This window comes from Trichomycterus rosablanca, chromosome 18, assembly GCF_030014385.1.
Source record: "Trichomycterus rosablanca isolate fTriRos1 chromosome 18, fTriRos1.hap1, whole genome shotgun sequence".
Lineage (NCBI taxonomy): Eukaryota > Metazoa > Chordata > Actinopteri > Siluriformes > Trichomycteridae > Trichomycterus > Trichomycterus rosablanca.
In genome coordinates this window covers 12,015,971-12,041,144 of record NC_086005.1, presented here as the reverse complement: position 1 = coordinate 12,041,144, position 25,174 = coordinate 12,015,971, and the positions used below count along the sequence as shown (strand labels likewise).

General features: G+C 42.6%; 1 protein-coding gene across 4 annotated transcripts in view; it reads right to left on the bottom strand.

The window, feature by feature from the left end:
• The window catches only part of msi2a (musashi RNA-binding protein 2a), a 375,070-nt gene that overhangs the window by 42,042 nt on the left and 307,854 nt on the right, over positions 1-25,174 (bottom strand). For all 4 annotated transcript variants that reach the window (XM_063013642.1, XM_063013644.1, XM_063013643.1 and 1 more), the window contains exons 9-10: positions 21,661-21,775; positions 15,711-15,785 (exon numbers count right to left, since the gene is read on the bottom strand). In XM_063013642.1, the coding sequence (XP_062869712.1) occupies positions 15,711-15,785; positions 21,661-21,775 (190 nt within the window). The remainder of the gene's footprint in view (positions 1-15,710; positions 15,786-21,660; positions 21,776-25,174) is intronic.

Genomic DNA, 25,174 nt, shown 5'->3' with positions numbered 1-25,174 from the left:
CCATCCAACGTTACCATTCAATCCCAACACCATGGTCATTTGCAGCTGTAATAGCCCAAGTTTCCCGTCCAGCATTCCATTCCAACATTCCCATCAAACATTCCATTTCAGCATTTCCTTTCAGAATTCCCATCAAACATTCCCTTCCAACATTCCCAGCCAACATTCCCAGCCAACATTCCATTCCATGTTCTCTTCCAACATTCTCTTCCAATGTTCCCTTTCAACATTCCAACATTCCCATCCAACGTTACCATTCAATCCCAACACCATGGTCATTTGCAGCTGTAATAGCCCCAATTTCCCATCCAGCATTCCATTCCAACATTTCTCTCCAACAAACATTCCATTTAAGCATTTCCTTTCAGAATTCCAATCAAACATTCCCTTGCAGCATTCCCATCAAACATTCCCACCCAATATTCCCATCAAACATTCCCTTCCAACATTCCCATCCAACATTCCCTTCCAGCATTCCCATCCAACATTCCATTCCATGTTCTCTTCCAACATTCTCTTCCAATGTTCCCTTTCAACGTTCCCATCCAACATTCCCTTTCAACATTCCAACATTCCCATCCAACGTTACCATTCAATCCCAACACCATTGTCATTTGCAGCTGTAATAGCCTCAATTTACCATCCAGCATTCCATACCAACATTTCCCTCCAACATTCCCATCGAACATTCCATTCAATTTTAGCATTTCCTTTCAGAATTCCCATCAAACATTCCCTTCCAACATTCCCAGCCAACATTCCCAGCCAACATTCCCAGCCAACATTCCCAGCCAACATTCCATTCCATGTTCTCTTCCAATGTTCCCTTTCAACATTCCCATTCAACGTTACCATTCAATCCCAACACCATGGTCATTTGCAGCTGTAATAGCCCAAGTTTCCCGTCCAGCATTCCATTCCAACATTTCCTTCCAACATTCCCATCAAATATTCCATTTCAGCATTTCCTTTCAGAATTCCCATCAAACATTACCTTCCAGCTTCCCTTCCAACATTCCCAGCCAACATTCCCAGCCAACATTCCCAGCCAACATTCCATTCCATGTTCTCTTCCAACATTCTCTTCCAATGTTCCCTTTCAACATTCCAACATTCCCATTCAACGTTACCATTCAATCCCAACACCATGGTCATTTGCAGCTGTAATAGCCCCAATTTCCCATCCAGCATTCCATTCCAACATTTCTCTCCAACATTTCCATCGAACATTCCATTTAAGCATTTCCTTTTAGAATTCCAATCAAACATTCCCTTCCAGCATTCCCATCAAACATTCCCTTCCAACATTCCCTTCCAACATTCCCATCCAACATTCCCATCCAACATTCCCTTCCAACATTCCCTTCCATGTTCTCTTCCAACATTCTCTTCCAATGTTCCCTTTCAACGTTCCCATCCAACATTCCAACATTCCCATCCAACGTTAACATTCAATCCCAACACCATTGTCATTTGCAGCTGTAATAGCCCCAATTTACCATCCAGCATTCCATACCAACATTTCCCTCCAACATTCCCATCAAACATTCCATTCAATTTCAGCATTTCCTTTCAGAATTCCCATCAAACATTCCCTTCCAACATTCCCTTCCAGCATTCCCTTCCAGCATTCCCATCCAACATTCCATTCCATGTTCTCTTCCAACATTCTCTTTTAATGTTCCCTTTCAACGTTCCCATCCAACATTCCATTTCAACATTCCAACATTCCCATCCAATCCCAACACCAGTCATTTGCAGCTGTAATAGCCCCAAATTTTGTCTGGGAAGGCTTACTACAAGATACTACAATAAAGCAATAAGCCATGAGAGACCGTGCGTTACTGCGATTTTATCACGGGGAAGGTTGTTTTGGCACGATGCGAAGCGGAAACGTCTTTCCCCGTGATAAAATCATAGCAGTAACGCACGGTCTCGAGTGGCTTATTGCTTTATTGTAGTATCTTGTAGTAAGCCATTATGGAATGATGTGAGGTGGTCATAAGTGTGCGTTTATCTGGGATTTTACAACAGCTTCGAACGCGGCTCAGCCAATCAGATTTTAGGACCGGAACTATCCGTTTAATAATCATGATTTTGCTTTATTGGTTTAAAATCTCTCAATTTAACATCTTACACAAATGTTATGCCAAGCAAATCCAATTATTTATACCAGTGAAGGGTCAAATAACCTACAGCTACAATAAACTACAATAAAACAATAAAATAACCAAACCTGCTTACAGTTGCTATTACAAGCTCACGAGACAAAAACACCCCCCACATCCCCCCTCATACCAAAGTAAATCCAATAGCCCTAAAACAGCAAAGCCATCATTGGGATCTAAGAGCTGCTGGTGAGCAGGGCTAAACTTCACAAGCTGCAGTACCGATGCTCATAAAAAGAGGATAAAGCTGTAAATACAGCCGGGACGCTTGGGCCAAATCCTCCAGCCCGCACAGCGCTCCTTTTTCCTCCTGCAGGGTTGTGGGAAAACATGCCCCTCTACATCTTCTTTAAATTCAGGGGTGAAGGGTAAGAGATGAAAGAAACATGACAAATAGAAAATTGTGAAAAGAAAAAAATGACTATTGAAATCTTATCTGTGGATTGACAACTGGCTTATTGTTGAGGAGTTTCTGTGTGACTTGGTGCATTTGCTATTTTCAGAATGGCTTGGTGTGTGTAGATTCTCTTTTTGTGCATGTTTTTCGCTATCGCTTGCACCACCTATATGGCCGAGGTGAGCCACAGATTAGAACCCTGCACCTGCAACATGTGTGTAGTTACCAGAGACTCTTTTACACCAGCCACCGGTGGATTCTCATAGAGGGCCAAACCGTAAAAAGTCATGATGTGTTTCTCCACTGCTCGTGCCTGTGCTTTGAACATACAGCAGGACATTCCCTTCCAGCATTCCCAGCCGACATTCACCTTTAACGTTCCCTTCCAATGTCCCCTCCAATGTCCTCTTTCAACATTTTCTTCCAACATTTCCATCCAACGTTCCTTTCCTAAATTCCCCTCTGACATTCCCTCCAACATTACCTTTTAGCATTCTCTTCCAAACATTTACTTTCTACATTTTCTTCCAACATTCACTTCTAACACTCCTGACATTCCATTCCGACATTTTCCTCTGACATTCCCATCAAACATTCCCACCCAACCTTTCCATCCAACATCTACTTCCAACACTCCCGACATTCCATTCCGACATTTTCCTCTGACATTCCCAAACACTTCCACCCAACATCCCCATCCAACATTTACTTCCAACACTCCCGACATTCCATTCAGACATTTTCCGACATTCCCATCAAACATTCCCACCCAACCTTTCCATCCAACATCTACTTCTAACACTCCCGACATTCCATTCCGACATTTTCGTCTGACATTCCCATCAAACATTCCCACCCAACATTTCCAGCCAACATTCACTTCTAACACTCCCGACATTCCCTTCCAACATTGCCATTCGAAATTTCCATCAGACATTCTCATCAAAGCACTCTTTTAACATTGCTATCCGACATTCCCTTCTAGCATTCCCTTCTAACACTCCCGACATGCCCATCCAGCATTCCCTTCCGACATTACCTTTCAACATTCTGCTCCAACATTCTCTGTCAACATTACCATCCGACATTCCCCTTTGACATTCCCATCCGGCATTTCCATCCGACATTCTCTTTCAACATTGCCATCAGACATTTCTCTTTGACATTCCCCCTGGCATTCCCTTCCAACATTTTCATCCAACATTCCCTTCCAACATTCTTATCCAACATTCCCTTCCAGCATTACTATCTAACATTCCTATCTAACATTACCTTCCGACATTCCATCCGACATTCCCATCCAATGTTCCCATCCGACGTTCCCTGTTAACATCCCCCTCCAACAGTCCCAATTAACGACCCCTTTCATTGTTTTCATTCAATGTTCCCTTCCAACAATTCCTTCCAGTATTTCCCTCCAACATTCCCATCCAGCATTCCCCTCCAACATTTTATTCAGACATTCCATTACAACGTTCCCTTCCATCGTTCTCTTCCAACATTCACTTAAAACATTCCCAGCCAACATTCCCTTACACCATTCATCCAACATTTCCTTACAACATTTATTTACAACATTCCCATCCAACATTTCCACTCTCTTCAGTGGTGGGCTAGTGTGGTAGACAGCTGCACCACCTGAGCCCCAACAACTCTGTGTTTTGATTATTTAATCACAGACAAATAACATTTGCAGAAACTAATGACAATTTAAAGTACCAAAACAAAATAGTTGACCAAAGAAAAAGTGCTTTGTACTGTTGAGTCCACATATAAAACACACGTAATTTCATCCTTCCTGCATTAGCATCACTCCTAACAGCACCGCCTCCGTGCACATTCATTTTTGTCAGCTCCTTAATGGCATATCATTAGGTATATGAAAGCATATGATGGGAACCGTCTCCCACTCTAACTAGAGCCTGAACTCATCAGGGCTGAAGGTATGAAGGGTACTGAGGTGTAATTTATGACACATTAGAACACACTTACACAGCTGGATAGGCACAGTAGCGGAGCTCGGAGCTTCTGCACCCGGCCCGGGTAATAAGGCTATTGTAGCGCTGTGATGTATAGCTTCGGCTTGCATTATTCGCTCATTACTGTTCCACTGCTCGTGCTTTATGGAGGTGACTTCCTCGCCCCTGGTCACCTCCACAGGAGCCGTATTCACATGTATCATAAAATATCAAAACTTTGTGGAGCCCGTGTTGGGACCTTGCCGTGTCTGGAAGCAGCCGAGCAGGCAGAAAGACGTCCTCTAAAATAAATAATATCTTACATCGGCGCCACACAGAGCCGTGAGTCTGACCTGCGGCTAATGGAAGACTCGTCACACTGGCAGGGTTATGGCTTGCTTTTCTTTTTCTTCACCTGTCATTTTTTTAGGGCTCTAGGATAAGAAGGGCCGACTTGTGTAAGCCTCTGTTCAAATCTGTCTCTATTAAGGTGTTGCCCGAGTTTAAAAGAGTGCAATTTGAAGTCCCACAAGGTTCTGCTTTAGGGCACGTATTGTTCTCACTTTATGTACAGCTTCTTTACTGTGCTTTTTTCTTAATTCCGATAAAAAAGTATTCACGCAGACTACAGAAGTCTGACTGCAGTGAGGAGCCCACTGTGCCACCCCAATAATAATAATAATATTCACAGCTCTTATGATTTGTTTTTATTTTCAGATGTCCTGTTAATTACCAAACATTACTGAACTTTTGGATTTAGTATGCTATATAAATAATTATTATCCACAGAATTCCACAAATACACACACTAACATGCACTGATCTCCAACAAAGCTTCATAAGTATACTCAGACCAGACGGATCCTGGTAGCTGGCAACGGTGGAGTCGAGGTCCTGGGAAGATTCCTCAAAATCAAAGAACCCGGAGCGAAAGCAAAATAATACTCCGCCCTCTTTGTGAGATGCTGCTCTCGTTAGCTCGAAGTAACGGCATTAATTAGCCGGGCCACCGCGGCCTCCCACTCATTAGCACCAGAGTAAACACTCCTAATTTCTTATGCATTTTAATAGTCTTCTCCAAACACTTAACTACTGTGGGGTTTAAAAAGAAAGCGCACCAACACACACACACACACACACACACACACGTAAACAAACACACAAATCCCTAGAAATGAGAGTAGGCTGTATTAAGGAAAGCCGACAGATAAAAGTAAGATCTTGCTTAAACACACGTTGTTAAAGACAAAACGTTGTTTATTTTTGTGCTGTACCAAATGCTGAATAACACCCAACTGTTCCGTTATGAGTAAAGAACAGCCGAAAAGCCGCTCAGGTGGCACAGCGGTAAAGTACGCTAGTGCAACAGAGTTGGGGTTTCGAATACATCGTATCGAATCTCAGCTCTGCCTTTCCAACTGGGCTGGGCGGCAGTATGAACAACGATTGGCTGTTGTTCAGGGTTAGAGGGTAAGAAAGTCAGATCATAGGTCCTCATAACTGGTGCAACTAGAAATAATGCTGATGGGGGTGTGACCCTCCATACACAGTGCCCGTCAAGTGTATGAACTCGACTCGTGCAGGTGAAAAATGCAGTCTGTACTGACTGTACGTGCCGGAGGGGGCGTATGTCACTTGAGAGGCGTCCGCAGTCAGCGGTGAAGGGTCAAATCAGTATAGAAGATTGCGTAATCAGGGTAATTGGACACCACAGCATTAAATCCTGCAAGTCCTGTGTTTACCTTGTCATATGTAATTTATCTACCACAGCAAAGTTTGAAGGCTTTTACCATTTAACAATGTTTAAAAATGAAGCTTTTGCACAATTTGCTACCTTATAACTGAATAATTTGAAACAATAATTGAAACAATAATTTTTAATTCATGAATTTATTCATTGTCGTTTACCACTGCTTTATTCTGGTCTGGGTTGCGGTGGGTAGGAAACATCCCGGACAGGTTGCCAGTCCATCACAGTGCAAGCAAACACACACACACTTACATAAAGAGCATTTTTAGTATTTCCAGTTAACCTGACTGCATGTCTTTGGACTTGTTGTTTGAAAATGGAGCAACCGGAGGAAACCCATGTGGACACAGGGAAAACATGCAAACTCGCACAGAAAGGACCCTGGCGACAGAGGTACCCATTGCGCCATCGTGTCGCCCTTTAATTACCTAACTGGCTTTCACATGATGATGTGATTACATATTACGGCATAATGTTGCATTCAGATTGATTAAAATAGTCACACATAATCTCTATATAAGTAGTAGTCTAATACATCTAATAAACAGGTGGAGCGGTCCGGGTTCTTTCTGTGTGGAGTTTGCATGTTCTCCATGTGTCTGTGTGGGTTTCCTCTGGGAGCTCTGGTTTTTCTCCCACAATTCAAAGACATGCAGTCAGGTTGGAGTTGGAGATATAAAAACTGGCCTTATATGTGGGTGTGTGTGTGTATGTCTGCCCTGCGATGGACTGGCTCTGTCCAGGGTGTTTCTGTGTGACCTGTGCCCATTAAGAGCTGGGAGAGGTTTCAGCACCCCCCGCAACCCTGATTAGGATAAGCAGCTTAGAAAGTGAGTGAGTGAACACAATGAAATGGGATGTCCCATAAGCTCATGGTTAACTGTCCACATATCTTTTGGTATTTTAGCCTTATAGTCGGTCAGGATTGATTTAATAATGTTATCACTATGTAACTTTAAGAAATCAGAAAAATGATTTTTCACAGGCCTGATATGAGAGGAGTGTAACTGGGGGAGTGCTGGGGTGAATATATGTCGACAGCTGGTTTTATAGCCCACCATTACATCTTTACTGCTATTCAATACAGTGTAAAGAGCTGTCATAATCGAGAGAGAGAGATATACACCGGTACGTGATCAGTGCTGCAGGCTGAAATACTCGGAGGTCTTTCACACCAGTTAGAGCTGTGATATGATTCCTCAGTAGTGTGTCTGAGGGAAGTCAGAAAGGAACGGAGCTTTCACTGTTCAACACACCTGTGGGCAGGGCTTGGCTGTCCATCAAACAAGAGGTCAGCTAGTAAACATGCAGTGGTTAAAGCAAAACTTTAGGAACACTTTATATATTCTTATAACTTAATGTACCAAAAGCCACAAGCTACAAATAGCCTAATGAATTGTGTTCTTGCTTTTATTGGTATGAAAATATACATTAAACTGAGTTTATAACTGTTATTACCATTAAGCTGTTTATAATTCTTGTAGCCTGTGCTCAGAAGAGTAAATTCAACATATTTACATTTTGTTTCATATACGGCATTTAGCAGCATTACATTTACGGCATTTGAAGTTTACAATTATGACTAATTGTGACTTATTATAAACACTTTGCAATCTGAGCAACTAAAGGCTAAAGGTCTTGCTCAGGGGCACAACAGTGGCAACTTGGTGGCAGTGGGGTTTGAACCAGCAAACTTCTGATTACTAGTCCAGTACTTTAATAACTAAGCTACCACTGCCCTGATAGATGATTAATAGGTGGATTAAATAAAGCCTATGTTTGCATAAAAAAAAAAAAAATCCAGGGTTCAAATCCCCAGTGGTGTTATTAGCCGGTTGGGCATCTACACACAGACATGATGGCCTCGGAGAAGGAAGGATGGCTGAGGACCTGTTCCATATCTTACACTCTGAAGTGTACACTTATCATCACTTACACTCAGCAGAAGGTTGTCATTTCAAGCCCCACCACCGCCAAGTCGCCACTGTTGGGCCCCTAAGCAAGACCCTTAACCCCCAATTGCTTAAAACTGAGGGTTATCAGTCATAACTGTAAGTCGCTTTGGATAAAAGTGTCTGCCAAATGCTGCAAATGTAAATGTAGTTAACTAGCACATGATTGTGTATCCTAAACTTTACTGACATTATGAAGCGTTTGATGTATTTTATCAGCACAGTAGTAGATTTACCACTCCACACAATTAGCTTTTATAAAGATTTTAGTGCACTACATTGATGGAAAATCTAACCAGTAAATAATTAAACAATTTACTTTCAGTTCATATACAATATGGCTAAACGTATGTGGACACCTGATAAACAACAAAACAGTTAGTTTCTTAGTTTCTTGGAAGAGAGGGCCTTGCATGCCATCAATGTTATAAAGCCTTTCTAAAAATGTTTACTGGTGAGACATCTACGTAGGTCTTCTTCATATAAAGTGTTACTGAAGTAATACAGTACAATTATAGTGCAACGTCTGCTAAATTAAATGCATTTTTATTCAATAAAGTCCTTTTGTTAAAGTGTTCACTTGGAGTTATTCGGAAGGTCATGGTTGGGTCAGATTCGGACAGAATATTTAAAGTCGGGTCATGTATAATAATTCAGGCCTGATTAAATCTCTAACGCATCAGTTTATAGAAAGATGAGGACCTGAAGGATAGAACGGTGAAGATAGGAGCCATTTGGACCGAGGGTAACAGTCGAGCTCTTCCCCCGATGTTACTTCCAGATGGCCAATTTCCATAATGACAGCACAGCACTTCAGAGAAGCCAAATAAGAGTCAGTGAGTGTACGGGCCGGGCCTTTGATGAAGAACTAGTGAAGGTGATGCATTGGTGCCCTCTGAATGGGTGAATAAGTTAGTGTGAGCGGGATTTGCTGTGACCGCTATGTTCCGGTGAAATTACTCTTACAGGCACCGCCGTGCTGCATTCACCTTTCAGTTCTTGTGCTGTTACTTTCTGTTTACTGTCAGATCCAAAAGAATAGAGGAAAAAGAATAAAAGAAATGGTAAAACACGAGAGACAGACAATTAGGGTTACTGACAGTGATAAACTACCGCACGTGTACAGCAAGACTAATAAAATCATCCCCTCACTGCCCGGGGGGCAACTAGAGACACAACATCACTGTTTTAATAATAATTGCATTTTTTCTGTCACATTCTGTTTATGTTTAATAGCTTTACTAATAGCTGTGTTCATCTGTTTAATCGTGTTATTTGCTTTGGCAGATGTAACTGGTGACACTGGTGCTAATAAAGCTTTGTTGAGTTGAGGTGAGGAAGATACCACAGAACAACGTCAGAGTGATTTAGTGATGTTTGAGCGTCAGGCTGTGAAATATATAAATATATTTATTTAATAATTAGGATTTTAAGGTCATGTTTTACACACTTTGGTTACATTAATGACAGGACAGGTGATTACTGGTTACACATGATTCACCAGTTCAGGTTTAATGTCAAACACAGTCAAATAACCTAACTGCATGTCTTTGGACTGTGGGAGGAAACTGGAGCTCCCTGAGAAAACCCAAGCAGACACAGGGAGAACATGCAAACTCCACACATAAAGGACCCGGACCACTCCACTTTGGAACCAAACCCGGGACCTTCTCGCTGGAAGGCTGTCAGAGCTACCCACCAAGCCACTCAAATATTCAAATATAAGCTTTGAAATACAGTATAAGCTTACATATAAGTCAACTTAAATGTTATACAGGAACACTATGCCATGACTTAACGTAGTTTAGAAAAGCTTAGTGTTTAGAAAGCATCTGAAAAGGTGGCATGTTAGCTCAGTGGGTAGCACTGCCACCTCACAGAGAGAAGGTCCTGGGTTCGATTCCCAGGTGGAGCAGTCCAGGTCCTTTCTGAGTGGAGTTTGCACATTCTCCCTTTCCCAGTTTCCATCCACAGTCCGAACACATGTAATTAAGGTATGTTGTCTGACATTGAACCTAAACTGATGAATCATGTGTAACCAGTAAGTACCTGTCCTGTCATGAATGTAACCAAAGTGTGTAAAACATGATATTAAAATCTTAGTAAATAAATAAACAAAGCTACCTGAAAGTGGCCGACCAGCGGTCAACAAAAAAGCCTTAACATCACCTCATCCAAGAAAAAACACAAGATCCAAAAACCCTTCAAAACCCTACAAAATGCAGATGTCTCCAGCCTTCGCTAATGTAAAAACAGGAACACACACAAACACAAGGGGCGCGCGCACACACACACACACACACACACACATCATGTGTTGCTCTGTCGTAACTACAGCTTAAGCGCTTTAAAACAAAATGAGCTACACTTCTTAGAGCGGAGTCAATCTCAAACCCCCAGACTCATACAAATCCTCTCATACACACTCACCTTCTCTATTACAGCAAGGTCACAGAGAGCATGGGGTGAGGGGAGAGGAGAGAGACACAGAGCATTTTTGGGGGCTGAAGCTGTGGGATTAAGGAGGCTTTATTCTAACAGGCTACCGTTCTAACAGACGTCTGATGTCTCTGGCATAATATTATAGTCTTATGTATAAGAAACAGAAAATATTCTACAGGGGGTAGGGGGTGTATCCTTCTGTATGAGGGCATAGCCATGATGACTTAGGGACACCAGCATGGGACAGTGGTAGCCTAGTGGGTAGAGCTTTGGGCTATCGACTGAAATGCAGCCACTGTTGGGCCCTTGAACAAGGCCCTTAACCCTCTCTGCTCCAGGGGCGCTGTACAATGGCTGACCAAACAAGCTGGGATACGCGAAGAAAGAATTTTATTGTACTGTACGTCTGTATACGTATATATGACAAATAAAGACATTCTATTCTATTCTGTCTACTAGCGCCTACAATTCACTTAACTACCCCGTCATTTCACACAATCCTGATCCAGTATTTCTCTTCCCTCACTCCATCCCTCCATCAGTTCGCACTTTAATCGCCTTATACAGAAAACTACACAGTCCACTTTGCTTTTAAACGGTGGGACGAAATAATCAATACGCGGCTTGAGGATTTTTGCCTTTCATGAATTCTTTACAGCACGCTTGACTGAAAAAGCTTCCAATTAGTCCCTCTCAACCAAGCAGACAGACAGAAGCTCGTATAAGAGCCAGGCCCTAATTGTGCAGGTCAATCAGGCGCTAAAGTGCACAATTAATGCTTTACTTTGATAACTCCACTTTGCCACATTTATTGAAAGCCAGAATGTTTAGTCTACATCTCAGATGGTTAGTGCTGATCTGTGCTCCTCGGAAAGAACACAAACATGGAAATGTGTGAAAACTGCACTTATGAGAAGCTAGATAGGCTGTTCAAACCTTTAGCAGCTCATATAAATCTAAAACGTTAAAGCTAAACGTCAACAGGTAAGAAAAATATCAATCAAAAATCTTCACATCCGTCCTGAGCTTACCCAAACCCCCACACAGACACGTGAACACACTGGAGAAAAGCCATTACTGAGATCTGAGCTGCTGTCAGACCTTTCCTATTCCAGCTTATCAGCTGTGTGCACTGATGTCCAGAGCAGCAAATAGGCATGTGTAAAGAGGCTTCAATAAAGCAGCAGGTCAACAAGCAGTGACGCGTAGCCAGAACAGGTGAGTATCGGTGCCAGGATCAAACTGAAGACCCTCAGTGCGCCTACCATCACTCCACGGATACTGAATTAAGGTTGGGAGGTATCACTGTATAAATCGGGCTCAGGGTGACAGGACGGAGACTCATATGAAGGTGGGGGATTAAGGAGCCTTTAAGCAACTGTTCAAACCTCTGATGCCTTTAGATGATGAAAAGATGCTTTCCACTCAATTCTACCAATTTACTAGCTGCCCCTTTGTTAGATTGGCATGTAAGAACCTCCTACACTGAGAAAGGATATCATAGCCATTCTTCTAGGTTGTGAACCGTAAGGTAGTCGCACCAGCATCACACCACTGATTATGAATTCAAGTTGGGTATGACTGTATATGTTAGAATATGGTAGAAATGTGCTGTTCAGTACAGTTTTAACTACAGTTTCTGTAGCTAGCTAGATAATTAACTATACCATCACTTCCTCTATCACTACAGCCATTGCTATGCTCAAAACAATGCTGATTGTTGCTCATCAATTGTGCAGAACTTTATATAGTCCATGTGAATGGAATAAAGAAGCATGGCAGACTCAATATACACAGTAATTATCTGTGTATTAATAAGTGTGAATTATATAGTGACAATGGGGAAGGGGGTCAACTTATACCAATCAGCCGTAACATTAAAACCACCTCCTTGTTTCTACACTTACTGTCCATTTTATCAGCTCCCCCTACCACTTTGTAGTTCTACAATTACTGCCTGTAGTCCATCTATTTCTCTACATACTTTGTTAGCCCCCTTTCATGTTAGTCCACCAACCAAAAATAAATCCAGCCAACAGCGCCCCGTGGGCAGCGTCCTGTGACCACTGACGAAGGTCTTAAACGGCAGTAATAGATGAGCTATTGTCTCTGACTTTACATCTACAAGGTGGACCAACTAGGTAGGAGTGTCTAATAGAGTGGACAGTGGGTGGACACAGTATTTAAAAACTCTATCAGCGCTGCTGTTTTTGATCCACTCATACCAGCACAACACACACTAACACACCACCACCATGTCATTGAAGTGCTAAGAATCATACACCACCTAAATAATACCTACTCTGTAGTGGTCCTGGGAGAGTCCTGACCATTGAAGAAGTAAGTGGAAGAGTTTCTGAATGAGATTGTCAACTGCATATTGAACCCCCAACCTTCCCTCCTATGACAATTTTGGACATACAGTGTATCACAAAAGTGAGTACACCCCTCACATTTCTGCAGATATTTAAGTATATCTTTTCATGGGACAACACTGACAAAATGACACTTTGACACAATGAAAAGTAGTCTGTGTGCAGCTTATATAACAGTGTAAATGTATTCTTCCCTCAAAATAACTCAATATACAGCCATTAATGTCTAAACCACCGGCAACAAAAGTGAGTACACCCCTTACTGAAAGTTCCTGAAGTGTCAATATTTTGTGTGGCCACCATTATTTCCCAGAACTACCTTAACTCTCCTGGGCATGGAGTTTACCAGAGCTTCACAGGTTGCCACTGGAATGCTTTTCCACTCCTCCATGACGACATCACGGAGCTGGCGGATATTCGAGACTTTGCGCTCTTCCACCTTCCGCTTGAGGATGCCCCAAAGATGTTCTATTGGGTTTAGGTCTGGAGACATGCTTGGCCAGTCCATCACCTTTACCCTCAGCCTCTTCAATAAAGCAGTGGTCGTCTTAGAGGTGTGTTTGGGGTCATTATCATGCTGGAACACTGCCCTGCGACCCAGTTTCCGGAGGGAGGGGATCATGCTCTGCTTCAGTATTTCACAGTACATATTGGAGTTCATGTGTCCCTCAATGAAATGTAACTCCCCAACACCTGCTGCACTCATGCAGCCCCAGACCATGGCATTCCCACCACCATGCTTGACTGTAGGCATGACACACTTATCTTTGTACTCCTCACCTGATTGCCGCCACACATGTTTGAGACCATCTGAACCAAACAAATTAATCTTGGTCTCATCAGACCATAGGACATGGTTCCAGTAATCCATGTCCTTTGTTGACATGTCTTCAGCAAACTGTTTGCGGGCTTTCTTGTGTAGAGACTTCAGAAGAGGCTTCCTTCTGGGGTGACAGCCATGCAAACCAATTTGATGTAGTGTGCGGCGTATGGTCTGAGCACTGACAGGCTGACCCCCCACCTTTTCAATCTCTGCAGCAATGCTGACAGCACTCCTGCGCCTATCTTTCAAAGACAGCAGTTGGATGTGACGCTGAGCACGTGCACTCAGCTTCTTTGGACGACCAACGCGAGGTCTGTTCTGAGTGGACCCTGCTCTTTTAAAACGCTGGATGATCTTGGCCACTGTGCTGCAGCTCAGTTTCAGGGTGTTGGCAATCTTCTTGTAGCCTTGGCCATCTTCATGTAGCGCAACAATTCATCTTTTAAGATCCTCAGAGAGTTCTTTGCCATGAGGTGTCATGTTGGAACTTTCAGTGACCAGTATGAGAGAGTGTGAGAGCTGTACTACTAAATTGAACACACCTGCTCCCTATGCATACCTGAGACCTAGTAACACTAACGAGTCACATGACATTTTGGATGGAAAATGACAAGCAGTGCTCAATTTGGACATTTAGGGGTGTAGTCTCTTAGGGGTGTACTCACTTTTGTTGCCGGTGGTTTAGACATTAATGGCTGTATATTGAGTTATTTTGAGGGAAGAATAAATTTACACTGTTATATAAGCTGCACACAGACTACTTTTCATTGTGTCAAAGTGTCATTTTGTCAGTGTTGTCCCATGAAAAGATATACTTAAATATCTGCAGAAATGTGAGGGGTGTACTCACTTTTGTGATACACTGTATGTTGAGAAGAGGTATCACTATAATTAGAATGTCCACATGTCCGGTTTTAGGGCGGCCGGACCAGTCTGCAGTTTGGCGCAATGCATGGACGGACACATATTTGTCCCCTTAGGTAGCAAACCGGATGCTTGTAATGATCATAATTAATGTGTCAACATGTTAAAATAAATGACTTGTATTTAATTGGTTTAAAGCCCCAACTTTCTGTGAGGTTATCCACCACTTTACTGTGGAATGTCTAGCCCTAAAATGCTAGTAATATCTAAATTTTAACAACTGTTCACACGGTCAACATGCCAACATGAAAACCAACGTACACAGCTCTGAGTGGTTGGCTCACCACTCTTTTATTTCGTAGAGGTGGTCATCCTACAGTCAACTCAAATGGCTTTTTTATTAAATTGCTTCAACAAAACAAAGCGTCTGGTAGTCATAAAAGCTAATTTCTTTTTATTTATAAACCGGGTCTCAGTGGTCATGTGCTATCGTAACAGAAAGCTGCGCCACCAGAGTGCGTCAGTCATTCATTTATAATGAGAGCTGGTGAGGAGGAGGAGCGCCAATTAAGAACATAAAAAATAATGGGCAGCGATTACATTTGATTACAGTTAAAGACCTGGTTTGCACATGAAAACCAAAATGATCATACAGGAATTAAAACTGGGTGATTTAGTGCTGGAAATAACTACACAGAAAGAAAAATACTCATGTGAAAAGCGAGCAGCACTAGCTAATGGGATGAACATGGATGGGGTTGCCAGTTAACCAGAAATAACTCAGGTAATTCAGGTCTGGGATGTCGCGCCTGAAAATAGGGTTGCCAGGTTTATCATAAACCTAATACAAGTGTTTTTGTTTATTTTTTTAAGGACGGCTATGAAAAAGGACGATTTAGAGACACAAATGCGTGCAGTCAGTGACGTGACTAGATAGTGTGTAGATGTAGATTTTTATTTGCATTAAAATTACCCACTTACCGGGAAACTGGTAGCTGTAACTCGGGGCAAATCCAGTGTATCCGCGGCCATACGTTGCCACAATGTTAGGGTAACCTAAAAAACACACAGAAAAAAGGGCATAAACCATGTTGCCAAAACACTTGTCAACACTGAGGAGGTGAACCGGGGTGTAAGAACATCACCTGATCAATCCCAGTCTATTCTGGGCTCAGATTATCAACAAAGAAGGACTGATATAGACATAAAAGTGCAAGTCAAGAGATTTTTGATGGCGCTTTTGAAACTCAACCAACAAATTCAGCTACTAATTTTGGTGTTCTTTTAAAATCCATGTTTGTGACACCAGGCACAACGTCCGACTTTCGACCTCTACAGGTTTAAATGGTTTAGTCACCTGTATCTCTCGCTGATCTCCTGAAGCTGTTAATCCCTAGGATCACTCATAACTCAGCTGAAGGAGGATGTTTTCATTCATTACCCCAAAACTGTACAATATTACACTTGTTTTTAAATTTAAACTAAAAAACCTGTAAGATTAACCTGGCTTGTTTACATTACGTATACTTAAGAAATTAGGTCTAAAGACAAGGATAAAGCTCATTTATCAACCTCAAAAGCTAAAAACCGTAGAGCAATCTGTGTACCTGAGTTTAATCTTTCCCTTCAGTTGCTGTCTGTGCAGGGTTACAAATGCGAAAAGGTGTACTGGGCACTCGGAATTGCCCCTAGGTTTACGCGAGGGAGTGTGTGTTGTTCTGCCATCGATTTGCGACGGTTCATGGTGTATTCCAGCCCTGTGCTTAGTGTTCCAGGAGGTGCTGTTAGGACTGCAACATCGAACAGGATGAAGCAGCTAATGAAAACGAATGAATGAAAAAAATGTAATTTCTTTTTAATATTAAAAACAAAAGTAAGAGGAAAATCTGGATTATAATTATACAAAGAAACTCTACTAAAAAAAAGGCACGTTATGGCCCACTTGAGGTCTGTGGCACTAGGATTAAGAAAGCCTGGCTTACAATATTATGAGCTGTGGGAAACCCAAACGCAGACGAATATTACAATGATATGTTTGTGAGAACTCTGAGAGCTTCGATCAAACCGCGTCATGAGGGAATTTCTCCACCATCTGCTCTCCTTCACTGGCACAGTCGAGGCATGTAGGCAGCACTTCAGTGTTGCTACCCCGGCAAATCCGTCCGTTATTCTTGGCCCGCTTTATTACTTTTTTTTATTTACACGCTTTATTGATTTTATGTTGTCCAAGAGGAAAAACTGGAGCGTGGAAGCCAAGCGGCACGTGAGCAAGTAGGAAGTGTGTTAAATAAATCCTGGCAGACAAGCCTACAAAACACAGCGCTCCATAAACACATGCAAGCCCGCCATCAGTTCGAGTACGTACAGCGGCGCTCGTTCATATTCATAGCGGCGCTGACACGCACATCCAAATTGCACACACATGGGATTACAGAATACATTGCTCATGCCGAAGCACAGATCCTGCTTGTGTAGCACTGGGGAAGGGGTGGGGGGTGTAGGGGGTTGTCAGGGCTAGTCTGGGGAGTCGAGGAAAATGTGCTAAATGCTGTTTAGTTTACAGCTGGTTATTTCCCCCCTCAGGCTATAACCACTGACATTTAATTGTGGCTAAAATGTCTCACCCCTAAAGTGCACCAGATGTGGCTACAGCTCCGGCCACCCTAACTGGCCACGGTGAGGCTATCTGCATGACCCAGAGACTAACAGGCCTAGAAGGGGGGGGGGAAGCCTGTCGATTAAGCCTTCAGCTTGGAAGCTGCCCTTTCAGGATTAATCTTAGCTAATCAAAGCTTCGCGGCAATCAATAGAAAATGAATCTCAAAATTGGTCTCGGGTCAGCAGAGGAGAATTCTTGATACAGCATTAACAGAAAGGGCAGATCAGTCAACGTTCGCTTACAGAGTGACTCGTCCAATCTCACGCAGAGAAGCGGAGCCGGCATGTTCGTCCGGATGATTAATATCGATCCAGTTTGTTACCCATGTTAAATTTTCATTTAAATTCAGAAGTAAAGCTGGTGGAGGTGCTCAGCAGGGGGCAGACAGGAAAGAGGGGACTGATTTCAAAGCCTGATGTTTACTAGTCTGCTTTATTTATATAGCACTTTAAATCCTAACATCTTAAAGATGCATTTACATAAACATTACTATTATTAATAATGTGCAGATTTTTTTTTTTTAAGTCTAGTATGGATACAAGCACCAACAAGTGACTTTAGCTGATGACTTCTCTGTGCTCATATAAATAGGGCTAACTTCCTCTGCTGCTGCAGACCCGGACCAAAAAGAACTGCAGACCACCATGAGCCCCCTCAAAACAAGTTACGTCTATTACCTTCAAGAAACAGAGTCTCACAGAGAGCAGTACCACGTACAGAGTGGGTGGTGCAGCAGTTTAATATGAGAGCTAATGCCCTACCTAATTCACCGCCGTGAAAATCGCATCACAAACCGTGAAATAAGCCTTTTCCTGTGTAATATGCAATGTGATGATGTGTTTAGCGATTTAGTGTTCACATGCTTTCACTGGTTAATTTGCACTATGAGGCGGTCCTAGCAATCCTACAGCAATTCAGTTTGCAATCGGTTAATCAAAATGGCCAAGATGTCGAAGTGTAAAGTAGTTAAAAACACTACTTGAGTAATTCTGTGGACGCACAGGGGCGGACGAGAATTTTCGTCTTTGAGACTGTTGCTGAATGTTCTAGGTTTACATTCAACTATTAGGGTAGGCTGTGTTCTGTACTGTAGCTTCCATTTATTCAATAAACGAGGTCCATGAAATTAGGCACATTTTCCAGTCAATTTAGAGGCACTGCACAGAGTTTAAGCTCTTACACTCGAGTCTTGACTGTGCTACCAGCCTGGCAGGGCACTCAACTGGCTGTGTCTGAAAAGTAGAAGTTCGTAATAGTGACCTCTGCTGTCTGGTCAAGTCGGCAGTACGATCAGTAGAGCGACAGATAAAGTATAGCGTGACTCTCCAGAGCTGGATGGTGTAAAGAGTGGCCGAGGGGGCAGGATCTAGTCTAGGCTCTCCTCAGCCAGCGTGACGATGGTGCTAGCAGAAGAGGAATTGTAGTGGGGAATTGGAAATGACTGCATTTAGAGGAAACGCAAACAAATGCAAAAAACAAGAAGACACAACCAGCTTTTCTTTTATTTATCACTGTAATAACAGGTTTTCTGTGTTGTGACTAAAAACTCAAAGCATTTGTCGGTTAATCTGTCAACAAGATGAACAATTCCTATTTCAATTGTTTTATTTAATTAAAGACGGCAGAAGAAAAGCAAAGGGAAAGGTCATGGGCTTATTTAGCCACCATGAAACACTTCAGCCTGGTGTATGGTGGGTAAATCAATCCTGTCGGTTCCTGCCGGTGCTGGCTGTCGGCTGCCGCCGTCTAACCCTCCTCTCTGCGTTATTAATATGCATGCTAATGCACCTATTTTATGGCTCAACGGTTCTGATTCACTTTAAAATCAATTATCCATCTGGTACACCCATATTCTGCACCAGCTCCAATGTGTATTAATTTCAGCAAACATACATGCAGCACAACACAATAAAGATAAATGGTTCGATTAGGGCTGGTAAACAAAGGAGCCGGGGAAGGAGTTTTAATGAGATCCGGTGGAAAAGGGAACCTACAGTTCCTTAAATAATGAGCCCTGATCTTTTCTCCCTTTTTTTTTTCTTCCTTCCCTCTGAATGCAAATTACACTAAGTTATGTCGCACTGCCCTGCGTTTTCCAATTTCATTTAGATAAGCGGCAGCGTGGATAAGTCTGGAGTTAATATTTTCACATGAGCACTCCACAGACTCTCTCTCTTTCTCTGTGTGTGTGTCGAATTCTCTCCTATTTCACCAGAGATGAGCGCTGAACCAGAAGAACTTCAGAAAAGTTCACACGGCTCGTACAAAATACAGGCTGGACAGATTGTACGAGGAGCTGGCGAGATCGGGCGACCACGGTGGCATTTTCATACCCAGGTCTGTTCATTTCAGGGTCACCTCCTGTGCGTAACTACTCATTGAACCCCTTGATGGGTGTTTGTGCACACTCGGGTGTGTTGTGTGTGCGCTGTAGGGATGACGGTGATAAAGTGGAGCTGCTCTGGAGCGATGAGGAGACTTACCGGCGCCGTCATTAGCCGGAGCAGAGGTCAGGCAGATGGATTGGTGAGCCCCTAATAGAGCATTATCCCAATGTTCCTCCTCATTTACACTGGTAATGCAGCCTGCACTTCGGTTAGTACTGCCTGTACCTCGCAACGCCCGCCCTGCATCGGTGGGCTCATTTACATACAGGACGACCCCCTGGCGATCAGTGGGTGCCTTGTGTGTCACATAGCCGATCTATGGTGACCTCACTTGTCAGGTAGCCAATCAGCAACCTTCATGCTTGTTCACTATTGAGGGTAGAGCAGCAGGAGTGTCTTATTAAGTCCAGCTTACTAAAGGCTAACAGCCAATCAGAGAGCAGGGTGAGATGGTCACATGGCACTTGGAGAACAAAGTTTACATACATGTCTGAGAGATTTCAGTGATTTCTGAAACTGTTCTTTATCTGTGACTGAAGGATGTGTTCCAATTATTCACAAAACAAACCATCAAACAAACAAAAACATTTTTAACTGACCATGGTCAAGGTGGGTCAGGTGTCAGAAAAAAACCCCAATAGGTGCATAGCAAAAACACAACCCTAATTTACTGCAGCATAACACACACACAGTCACCTAATCTCACACTAAGGGCCAATATAAAGCAGCCAATCCACCTTTTGCATGCTTTTGGGGGGTAAAAGGAAACTGGAGCAACTAAGAAGAACATACAAATCTCTTGTTGGTCATTAAGTGGTACCATACACTGATCAGACATAATATTAAAACCACCTTCTTGTTTCTACACTCACTGTCCATTTTATCAGCTCCACTTACCATATAGAAGCACTTTAAAGTTCTACAATTACTGACTGTAGTACATCTGTTTCTCTACATACTTTTTTTAGCCTGCTTTCACCCTGTTCTTCAATGGTCAGGACCACTACAGAGCAGGTATTATTTGAGTGGTGGATCATTCTCAGCACTGCAGTGACACTGACATGGTGGTGGTGGTGTGTTAGTATGTGTTGTGCTGGTATGAGTGGATAAGAGTTTTTTAAACACCTCACTGTCACTGCTGGACTGAGAATAGTCCACCAACCAAAAAAAAAAAAAAAACCCGTGGGTCACCAACTCAAATGATGAGCGATCCTCTCTGACTTTACATCCACAAGGTGAACCAACTAGGTAGGAGTGTCTAACAGAGTGGACAGTGAGTGGACACAGCAGCGCTGCTGTGTCTGATCCACTCATACCAGCACAACACACACTAACACACCACCACCATGTCAGTGTCACTGCAGTGCTGAGAATGATCCACCACCTAAATAATACCAGCTCTGTGGGGGTCCTGACCATTGAAGGACAGGGTGAAAGCAGGCTAAAAAAGTATGTAGAGAAACAGATGGACTACAGTTAGTAATTGTAGAACTACAAAGTGCTTCTATATGTGAAGTGGAGCTGATAAAATGGACAAAGAGTGTAGAAACAAGGAGGTGGTCTTAATGTTATGGTTGATCGGTGTATTCTCATTATATCTTTTAAAATGTTTGCATCGGACATCACTTTAAGCATAACCCAGTCCCCTTAACTCAAGCAGACCAGAAAATGGAACCTGGTAGAGCACACAGGCTTAAAAACTGCTTTCACACATGCATAAACCTGAGGAATCACACTTGAGTAGGAAAAAAGGAACACAGATATAAACAATTATGCATTATTTAATCCAGCAGAGAGACGAAAGAGGTTTCATGCAATACAAACATCTAATCATCTAAAATTAAGCATTAAATACGTTTAAACGTGAAGTTTGCCCTGTACTCACTCAGCATACCCATTCCCAGCATAAAGGCGTCCATGGTGTAGGGCAGACCCCTGGCTCTGCCTCGTGTGCCGGGCGGGAACATCACCTCCTTGGGCTGAGCCTTCTTACATTCTACCTGTGAACACAGTCAAAAAAGAGCCATCAGGCACCTCACAGCAACAGCACAGTGACATTAACGTGATGATGCACGGATCAATTTCCTTAGACCTGAATTAAACCCAGAAGCTGTTCCTGGACAGCATAATCCATCACTTTCAGTATCCACGTGTCTGTCAAAAATGACCTATGTGACAAAACCCAGTAGCACCCCCTGTTGGTCAGAAGTTAGAGGATGCTATTAATAAAGATCGGCTCCCTGCTGAGATGAACCGAGCTCTATTTTGGCGGTTTCCTTAGCTGTAAGTGCTTTATTTTTGTGACGCAGCAGACGACTGCCTTGCTTTGTGTTGTTTTATTTAAAGCATTTTCCTTTCAGCTTCAAATCTCAAGACAGAATTCACCAAAATCTCTCAACCACTGACTGACAGAACTGTCAGAACCAGAACTGGCCCTGGTACAGTCTAGATGTAAATGGGTGTGAAAACGAATCAATCTCTTAATAGATGGCAGACACTGCTATGGGAGCAAGAGGAGGGTGGTGCACACTGTTATCAGGAACTCCTACCATATACATTAGGTACAATACATAGGTACAGTGATGTGGGAGAAGTAATTGGGTTGATGTGGACATATGCTTTGAATAATTGTCCTGCTAAAAAAATTCAGTGACATTTATTTATAGTTTCTTGGCAGAGGCAGACAGTTTTTGATTTAAAATGTGCTGATAATTCATGGAGTCCATAATGCTGTGTAAAAGTTTCCCAGCCCCACAACTACAGAGACCCTCCAGCGTTCTTTTTAGTGTAGTCAAGTGTAGATAGATAGATGGGTGGATGGATAGATAGATGGATGGATGGATGGATGGATGGATGGATGGATGGATAGATGGGTGGATGGATAGATAGATGGATGGATGGATGGATGGATAGATGGGTGGATGGATAGATGGACAGACAAGTCCCAGTAGCGTTTGGCAAACTCCACGTGCACGATGCTTGTGGAGTTTGTGTCAAATATAACTAATTCCCTGGTTAATCAGCCACTTTCCCAAATGTAACTGGTAAACTGATTTAGCCCATTAAACACAGGTTAATTTTTAGTGCTGTAAAATACAAATCTCACTTAACTTGAACATTAAAGTTTCTACAGGAACACTACACCATATCTAAGAAAAAGTGCCAAGAAAAACATCAAAGTATTTAATTTTGGAAAGGGTTGTGGCTCCAGGATCTAGGACTCCACCAAACTACAGTGAGAGCCATTGTCTCTACTTGAAAAAGTAGTGACTGTCCAACCCAGAGGAGCAAGTCTGAAATTTATTCTAGGACTAGTGACAGTTCAGCCTTACTACCCTCAGGTCAGGGTGCATGACTCCACAACATACACTATATGGACAGAGGTATTGGGACATCCCTTCTAATTTTTGAAGTCATGTGTTTTAGTCAACAATTACTAATGTAATAAATCAATTATATAAATTAAATTACATGCCTTTAACTTTGCTTTGTGCACAGAAGCTTGAAACAGGAAAGGGCCTTTCCTAAACTGTTGCTGCAAAGTCTTTAAAGACATTAAGAAAATCTTGGTTCTAAGAAACTCCAGTGGTCTGCACAGAGCCCTGACCTCAGCCCTACTGAACAGCTCTGGAATGAACTGATCAGCATCAGTGCCCAGCCATACAAATGCTCTTTTAACTGAATGGGCCACAAATCCCCACAGACATGTCTTGTAAGTAGCCTTCTCAGACGAACAGTTGTTATAGCTGAAAAGATCACACAGGGGTCAGTCTACTTTAATACTAATTGTTGTTGAAATGGGATGACCAACAAGCTCATGGTCAGGTGTCCACATACTTTTGACCATATAATGTACGAGATGATTATGCATGATCCAGTCAAATAGTATCTACTCAGTTGTGGGTGCTATAGTGGGGCTTTTTCATTAACAATAGGGTCAAGGGGAACTGACATTTTAGCATAGCAACAAATGGGCTACAGGCAATAATATGCACTTCAATATATGGCCAAAGGTGTATAAAAGGTATAATATATAATAGACTGCATATAATCAATCTAACAGAATACAAATTATATATATAACTTTGTGGGAACAGTTTAGGAAAGGTCCTTTCCCAGCATTACTGTGCCACACTTTCCATAAAGGCAAGCTTCGATGGGTTTGGTGCAGTGCCTTCCAGTGGTGAACTGGAACTTCAAGTCTAGCCTTCTCATCCAGTCCAGTGTCTGACCCTACAGATATTCTTTAACTGCAAAAAATCCACAAAGCTTTGTGGAAAGCATTCCTAAAGAAATGGAAGCTGTCACAAAAGAAGGGTCAGTTTCATATTAATGTAATGGTTTTGGAATAAGATTGGTTGGGTGTCCAAATACTTTTGGCCAGACGGTGGAAGGAAATGCTGTGGAGAGGAGCAGGTGGAGTAAACAGAGCAGGACCTTTCAGGGAGGAGTATTAGAGCAGAGCAGCAAAAATATTCACCCAACAACCAGAACCGTGTGTGTGTGTGTGTGTGTGTGTGTGTGTGCGTGTGTAGCACTATATTCACATATCTGTGCGAGTCTGTGACAGGAGTCTTTGGTAGGTCGAGCTTGTATTTACACTCTGCTGAAAGTGTCTGTGCCGGTGCGCTGCCCCGCTCTGCTGATGCAGTGATTGGCTCGTCCGCCCGCCCACCTAAGGTCTGTCTGTCTGCCTGCCTGCAGGCTTTTTCCACCCTGTACCTCTCTCAGATACACACCTCGTACTGTGCAATTGCCAGTTTATCTCTTCTCGTATGGTGTTAACAAATCATCCCACTCGCCATTCTCTTGGGATATGGATGAAATATTGTAATACATAGTGCACACGAAAAGGTTTTCCAATCCTAAAATTGTGAGCCCCCGCCATGTAAAACATAATTTTATTACACACTATCAGAGTATGAATCAGAGACCAATCAGAGGGACCTGGGACTTCTAATATACTGATCTACATCTTATAACATTATAACCTCCTTGTTTCTACACTCACTGTCCGTTTTATCAGCTCCACTTACCATATAGGAGCACTTTGTAGTTTTACAATTACTGACTGTAGTCCATCTGTTTCTCTACATACTTTTTTTAACCTGCTTTTACCCTGTTCTTTAAATGGTCAGGACCCCAAAGGACCACCACAGAGCAGGTATTATTTAGGTGGTGGATCATTCTCATTACTGCAATGACACTGACATGGTGGTGGTGTGTTAGTGTGTGTTGTGCTGGTATGAGTGGATCAGACACAGCAGCGCTGCTGGAGTTTTTAAACACCGTGTCCACTCACTGTCCACTCTATTAGACACTCCTACCTACTTGGTCCACCTTGTAGATCAAGGAAAGTCAGAGATGATCGCTCATCTATTGCTGCTGTTTGAGTTGGT